General features: G+C 39.0%; 1 protein-coding gene across 1 annotated transcript in view; it reads left to right on the forward strand.

Annotated features, from left to right (window-relative positions):
• emilin3b (elastin microfibril interfacer 3b) overlaps positions 1-6,984 on the forward strand; it is an 18,995-nt gene extending 12,011 nt beyond the window's left edge. Inside the window, exons 2-5 of the mRNA XM_016548364.1 lie at positions 1,818-1,940; positions 2,318-2,595; positions 3,559-4,091; positions 5,359-6,984. Of these exons, the coding sequence (XP_016403850.1) occupies positions 1,818-1,940; positions 2,318-2,595; positions 3,559-4,091; positions 5,359-6,648 (2,224 nt within the window). The 3' untranslated portion in view covers positions 6,649-6,984. The remainder of the gene's footprint in view (positions 1-1,817; positions 1,941-2,317; positions 2,596-3,558; positions 4,092-5,358) is intronic.
• Positions 6,985-8,237: the final 1,253 nt, after the last annotated feature.

Below are 8,237 nucleotides of genomic sequence, written 5' to 3' on the forward strand. Positions count from 1 at the left end.
ATGCAATGTGTTCATTGTGTTATAAATCATCATACTCTTAAAAGCTATAACCACAAATAAGTAAATATTATAATATATTAAAACTGTTCTTATGAATATTCATGAGATGATACAACATATTATACGTTTTTTTATAATGCATTATGCATTCATTATAATGCCTTAAGAATACCCTTATAATGTATTATAAATACGGGCTCCATAGAAAGTTTTTTTCTGTGTTTTTGATCAAATAAATGCAAATGAGCATATGAGACTTCTTTAAAAAAAAGCATTAAAAATCTTACTGATCTCAAACCTTTGAACAGCAGTGTACATATTTTTAAGACAGTAATGTGAAGACACACTAGACTTCAAGATAGGTTAGTTCACTAGCCACACTTGTAATTAGATTCATTAATGTCAGGGGTCACTACACCTGAACTCTGAACAGATTGAAGCTCTGTAACAGTCCAGATCTCTCAAGCAGAACTTTGAGTTTTGCTCCAGGCTCACTGGAAAATGCCAACTCAGTACAGCAACGCATGACTGATCTTCAATCAGATACTCTTCTTACTATGGGCACTCTGTGAGTTAAGACACGTACATGTGGGCTGTACAGTGCATATTTATGGCCAAATGTGGGTTTCCTTGTGTGTTATTTATGTATCACTTTAACAAAACTGTTTGTTTCGCAGCTGATAGCATCAGACAGCCATAAATCAGATCTCAACAGCTGCTGAACTGTGTAATTACTGTATAATGGGGCTCTGAATTTGAGTTTTTAAGTTAGTAAACAAGTATATATACCATACTATTTTTTATTTTTACTTGATTTTTTTTTATTTTTTTTGTTAGCTGAATTTTCGGTTGTTAAGAGGAAGGGCACTATAAATTATATATATAGTACACATTATGTAAAACATGTGACATAATATTTTTTAATGATAAAAAAAGGCAATATACAATTTAAAATGGTAAAACAATGACCTGGTCAGTCTATTAATGTTATTTTTGCATTCTGCAGTATTTATACTTTGCACAGTATAAATATTTTATTATGCATGGAATATCCATTGAAATAAGTCACCGTTATTTATATAGCACTGTTTACAGTACAGATTGTGTCAAAGCAGCTTTACAGTATTAAACAATATTACTATATAACAAAGTACATTGAATAGAAACACTGTGTCCAACAATGCAAAACATACAACATGATCTTCTATTTTCAGTCTCATGAATGATCCATTAGCAATATCAACCATGGTTTTGATTTCTATCTCGAGTCATTATTTGATCAAAATGTTAAAAATGAAGAAATGTTACTCAAAATAGATTTACTCAAAATCTAGAATAAAGAAAGAAAGAAAGCTGCAAAAATAAACATGCCATATAATGATATCATGAAGCATACTACTGTTTAAAATGTTTATCGCTGCTTAATCTATACTATTTGCCAGTCTCTCTCTCTCTCTCTCTCTGTTGTTTCTTGCTGTGGACTCTAGGCAGTTGCTATAGCTGCACTTCAGATGAAAAAGTTTGAACGGATGTGAGTGCATGTGTTTTAGTGAACACTGATGGCAGGTTCAGCTTGGACTGTGGAACGAACTGGTGAACTCTTTTAATGCCTTTTGTTTAGATGATTCTATTCTTTTATAAATCATTTAAACGTTATCGCTATGTTTGGGTAGTTGATGTTACATTGCCTGGTGAAAAAGTGATTGTACTTATAAGTACAAAATTCACGATTCCATCATCAAACTAGTAACCCTGCTAATAAGATCTCATTTTTTTTTTCAGACTTCGATTTTTGTGTGTCTCTTTCCTCATAACAGGAACTTCTGTGCCTACGTTGTCCAGAAGAACATCACCTGTGTAATGCAAGATGGAGTGGCCACATATGTCAAACCAGAGTACACTACCAAGTGCATATGGGGACAGAAATGTCCTGTGCTCATGTAAGTCAAGCACTATGGATCTTGAATGGAATAACGTGGAGTGATTTTAGTTACAACAAAATTTTGATCTAAATAGTAGGAAAAAGTTAGTCTCAGATATTTCAAAAAACAACAAATGATACATGTTAGAGGCTATTTTCCTATTGTGATACACTGATTGATACCATTTGCAGAGTTGGTGTTTTAAGCAGTCAAGCAATTTTTATTGTGTCCTTGAGTTGCCCTCTAGTGGCAGCTCAGAAAACTGTTCATTGTCAAGTGCCACAGTCAGAGAGCAGAAGCTTGTGATGTGAACGTGTGAGATACTCAAACTGCATTTCCATCTGAAAGTGTGAAGTTCATTCTGTTTGTGACATTCAGCGTGTTTTCCCCCGCAGGTATCGGACACTCTTTAAACCACAGTACAAAGTCGGTTATAAAACCATCACTGAACTGGAGTGGCGCTGTTGCCCGGGTTTCTCTGGAGAGAGCTGCGGCGATGGGCCGACCTCTGACCCCGATGCCATGATGCCAAAAGGCTCTTTCCCTCGGCCCGGGGTGAAGGGTTACCACAGGGGTCATCCCAATATCCCATTCCCCTTTCCTGGAGGTCACCCTGACAACAAACCCATCCCTAGTGGATTCCTGCCACCAGAAACTCCGAAAACAAGTTATGGTGAGTGCAGATTACACAGCTCACAACACTCCCAATGTGCCACCATTAGTAATTTGACTGTGAACACTGCCATTAATGTTAACAGTAGGGTAAAGTATAATAAATAGTTTATTATAAAGTAATGAAGTTTAAAATTGTACATTATTTAGTTTTAATCTACTCCAGGGGTTCCCCAAACTTTTTTGTTAGCCAAACCTCTTAAATCCAAAATATTTTCTTGAAATACCCTATGATTTTAATTATTATCAATAATAATGTAACACATTCACATATTCGTGATTCTCTGTTGTTGATGAACAGGTTTGTAAAAAAAAAAAAATAATCCATGCATACATACATACATACTTAATAAATTTGTTGCTGAGTCCACATTACATTCACAAAATAAATAAATGAAATAATAATAATAATAATGTTATTATCATTGTGCTTTATCTCTAAATTATGTAATTTAAGAGAGAAACATATTACAACTGTACTGTAAAATAAACATGAATAATAATTATAATAATTTTATTTTTCACTAAAAGTTACAATAATAATATTTGTCTTTAAATTCATCACTTTCAAAATTCTAACTCTCAAGCTTTAAACATTTTAAATCCTCTTTTTTTTTCTTTCTTATTTATTTATTTATTTATTTATTTATGATACTTCTGAAATGCTGTAAACTTCTGTGCACAAAAATGTTGGAAATTATGTGAAGGTATAAATCCTAGAGCATGTTGCGTTCCTAAATGCATGTTAAACTCACAGCACATGCAGATATGGAGTTTGCCACATTTACGTTATTATTGTGCAGCCCAATTTTTTTATTTATTTTAGTTTTACATTTGGATATAATTAGCTTTTTACAACTCCCCTGCAGTTCCCTTACAAACCCAGTTTGGGAAGCCCTGAACTACGCCTTTCTAATTTCCTAAATTTAGTTGTAAATGTTATCTCTTACTCACCTCTACCAAGGTCCGAAGGCGGGAGTCTCTGGTGAACGTTTAGACCGCATTGAAGAAAACCTTCGCAAACTCTCTCAAGATCTGGACAACCTGAACGGCATGGTGATGGGTATGGAGGAGCGTCTGCGAGTCTCTCTTCGGGAGGACACTAAGAAAATGCTGACCACCTTGCTAGGTGGCGTCCCGCGGCTGCTGGATACCTCTGTGGGCTTCGGGCTGATCCCAGAGGGCACGCCGAATGGCTTAGACGGCAAAGAGAACCTCCCTGGTTTTGGAGAGCTGGTGGGAAGGGTGATGGAGGTCAAAGATGAGCTGAGGACCAAGAGCGACATGCTGGACGAGATCCGTGGGATGGTGATGGGACACGATGGCCAGCTGAAGAAGCTGATTGACACGGCCACAGGGAGACCTGTCCCTGCAGATCAGAGACATCTAGAGGATCTTCTGGACTCCAGATTGGCCGGGGTGAGGGCAGATGTCCTCGATGGCTTTGAGAGGAGACTGACGGGTCTGGAGAGCCACTGTGATGAGAGAATCGGTCAGGTGAGATGATCACTGAACTTCACGCCAAGAACTAGTTGGAGCGTTGTAAGTGATGCCATTTGTATTTGTTCTAATTCAAGTCAGCATGTACCAGAAATTGCTACTGACTTTTCTTTCCTATTTTGATCTAAGCTTCTTGATAAAAGAAGAGCTTCTTGATTTAAGATTACAAGGGCACATTATATATATATATATATATATATATATATATACACACATACATATAAATAAGTCCTTTCTAATAAATGCTATTTAAAAAAAAACAATAAAACAAAACAAGGATGGTATTTATTTATTTATTTGTTCATTTATTATTATTATTATTATCAATTTGTTTTTTTAAGAAATCTTCATTAATGTGTCACAGTGCAGCATACAGTAGATATGCACAAGCAGGCATTGAAAACGGAATTAAAAATTATGACACAATTTAGGTACATGACAAAAAAAGAACACTTGCTGATACATTTTTTTTTTAAGTTTAATGTTAATATAGTTATAGCCAAATATTATTAACATGAACATTCAGAACATTAACTACCTCACATTTGTTATTTGTAATGAAGACTGCTTGCAAATATGAATTATTAATTAATGTTATTACCTTCACTCTCCCGTAGATTAGATTAACACATCAATATTCACACATGCATTCATTATTGCATCATATTGCCTATATTGCAAAGCTCTTTCTTTGTATGACTCATGCAGTAATTTTGAAATTCTTACACTTTGGAGCCCTGGGTAGTATAAGTTATATAATATACAGTAGATAAGTTGGGATTTATTAATTTAAGGACCAGATTTACTATCATCTTGCGCCTGCAGCCCAGCGCAAACCCTCATTTGGCGTTAAAAAACTACTGTCACTATTTACTAAAGACACGCAGTGGGAAATTAGCGCTGAAAAGGCGTGGACATAGTCATTTTTGCGACTCACCTTATTGAATATGCATTTGTAGGAGTTTCCCTTTCGATTGGTAAATTTATGGGAGGAGAGTATTAAAATGAATCATGCAACACGATTTACTAAGATTTGCCCTCGTCGAATTACTGTTATTTGCACCATTATTTAACAGCCAAAAAAGCATGTCTTAAAGTCAGGGCCATCCTTTGGGCAGTGCAATTGGTGCAGTCGCACCGGGCCCCGCAGCGAACAGACCGAGGGGACCCCCCCACCCCCCGGAACGCGATTGCGAACAGATCAAAATTGCTTCACCTAATCCTTCCAGTTGTTAAAATAAGGTTTCCTGTGTCCTGTCCCTAGGTTCAGCAGCAGTGTCACAAAGAGCACCTAACAGGCCAAGAACAGATCCAACTTTCGCTGGACGGCCGTGAGACGGGCTTGAGGAAAGAGCTAGGTGAACTGCAGACACAGATCCAGGGTCTGACGATAACCGAGAGCTGCTGCGGCGAGATAAACAGCCTGACCCAGAGGATGTTCCAGCTGGAGGACTCAATTACAGGACTGACTGAGTCCCAGAGGCAGCTACAAGTGGACCTGACTGACCAGACGCTCCACATCGAGACCCGGCTGGAGACCCGGCTGGTGGACATGGAGGGTAAAATGAACGCCTCTGAACACGGACACCGAGATGAGTTTGGCTCCCTGGATGGGTTTAACTCTTTGTTAGACGATAAGCTAAAGACATTGGAGCGACGTTTGTTTGTGGCAGTTGAGGAGTTGAGCAATGCCACGGCACCGGCGTTGCTAGAGGGGCAAGTGGTGCCGGCACTGGAGACGGAGATCGATAGCATCCGGAGGAGGGTGGAGGCTGACTTAGATGGGATGCAGAAGCAGATGTCCGTCCTTGAGCTCCTTTGCACCTCTGCCTGCTCCCTCGCCTCTGGCCCAGAGATGGCCCTCATCCAGACTGAGGTGGAGGACTGTAAGGAAACAGAAAAGAAGATGCTGGACCGCCTGGATGTCCATTCAAACAAACTGGACTATCTCAACAGCACCTTGCAGGGTATCCTATCACAGCTATCCCAGGAAGACAGAGAACGCTCCATCCAGGGGGAAATCACACTCCTGAAGATCAACGTCAACTCTGTCAACCGTACCTTGAAAGGGCTGCGTGATTCGGTCAGCCTGTTCGCTCGAGAAGTCGGCCAGGTGAATTCCACCTGGCAGGAGCGGGAAAGCCGGCTGGTCACGCAGGTGCAGGGAATCTCGGATCTGGTGGAGCGACAGGCAACTATGCTTGGATCCGGGGAGCAGAGGCTGATCCAGTTGAAGGCGGAGCTCCAGAGCTTGCGGCGGAGGTTAGCCGGGGAGCTGCAGGGCTGTCGCAGCACAACGCAGGGAATGCAGCAAGAAGTGATGGGGGTGGAAAGTCGAATCACGCAGGTCGAAGGACAGTGTGGCGGCCTGGGGGAGCTAGCCGATGACCTTGAGAGAATCCGCGGTGAGCTGGAGAGACATTCAGACAGCTTCCTGGCACAGGTCAACGGGACGCTAACGAGCCATTCTGAGCAGCTGGTCCAACTGAAGGACGGTCTTAAAGACTGCATGAACAAAACGGACCCTGCAAGACTGCAGGGTGACGCTCAGTAGTCGTAACTATACAGAGAAACCACAACAGGCCTGAGGATGTACAAATTTGCAATATTTTTGTTCCCTCAACAGGGCATTTTGTCTCCTATTTCCTTGTTTTAAGCCTTTATATAGAGTTTTGTTAACTTATATGAAGAAAGTGTGACTGTATTATTAAACGTTTTTGACGATTTGTTAAATGAAGTAACAAACATGCAAAAAACAGGAAAGCAAATGTTATGACACTACTAAGCTGCTACGGGTTTCTAATGGCAAGTACTGTTCACTACCTTCTCATCTCAGCATCCGAGTCATCTCCTGATTTTATTACTGTTTTAATTACTGTATTATAACAGGAACGAAGCTACACATTTTTATGAAAGTTTCGATGTGTGTGAAATAGTTTCTTTAAAAATATATATATTTCGCATTATTAAAATGTTTTCTAAGAAGATTATAATTTTTCATTAATAAAAGTGGGCTGTGTGAAAGTGTGTCAAGTATTTCCTTTATATTCTGTTAGGATTTTGCATCATTTGGGGAAGTACCATTAATGTACCATATATGGTGTTTTCAAGAACCTACTCCAGGACAGGTTTGCAAACCACTGTGCTTTTGAAACATGACACTAGCAATATCATGGTGCAGCATGGATGAAGGAGAGCAGAGATATATAGGCATCCTTTTAGCAGGAGTTAAATAAAACGAAAATATCCACAAAGGCACAGGAGAAACAAAAGAGAGCAACAGCTTTCTAAACAATAACTGACAAACTCAAGCTACAAATACAGTCTAATATACACAGGTAAATGAGGAACTAAACAAGAGACAGGTGAGGAACATAATCAGTAACCAAAGGGAACAAAATGAAAACATACTGGCTGCATTCGAAGGCTTTGGCAGCTGAGCTGTTTTCTTGCTGTCCTATCAGGCACTGACTTTGCAGGCAGCGTTTGTGCATGAAGGTCTCCAAAACTGATTTTGTACTGACTTCTGAGGCAGCATAATAGTTTAATGATCTTCAGTATGACAAAACAGAGAGAGCTAAGCAAATATTTAATTACTACAGAACTAATTTCTCATTAGAAATGACATCTAACACTTTATTTTTAAGGTCCAATTCTCTCTATTAACAAACCATTAACTATGACTTTTGCCTCAATAAACTCCTAATTTGCTGCTTATTAATAGTTAGTAACATAGTTGTTTAGGTATTGTGTAGGATTAGGGATGTAGAATATGGTCATGCAGAATATGTGCTTTATAAGCACTAATAAACAGCCAATATGTTAATAATATGAATAATATACAGAATGGAATGCACAGAATTGTGGGATATTAAGCATACATCCATGCTGTCTTCAAAAATCAATGGATTTGGACATGCCTTGTTGCCTTCCTACCTCTGTATGCTTCTTGCGCAGGCAACAAATTTCAGCTTTTGGATGCAGCCACTTGACAAAGTAAGGTAACAGAGGAAAAAGGAACTAAACACAGGAAGTGAATTTAGGAGATGAAGAAAGAAACAATGCAACAGAATACATATTTAAATATAAGTCCTAGGGCAGAACTAAACGGTGACAAGGACAGTTTGATTGTCAAAAGTGGTC

Source organism: Sinocyclocheilus rhinocerous, unplaced genomic scaffold (assembly GCF_001515625.1).
Source record: "Sinocyclocheilus rhinocerous isolate Xijiao unplaced genomic scaffold, SAMN03320098_v1.1 scaffold554, whole genome shotgun sequence".
NCBI classification, from domain to species: Eukaryota; Metazoa; Chordata; class Actinopteri; order Cypriniformes; family Cyprinidae; genus Sinocyclocheilus; species Sinocyclocheilus rhinocerous.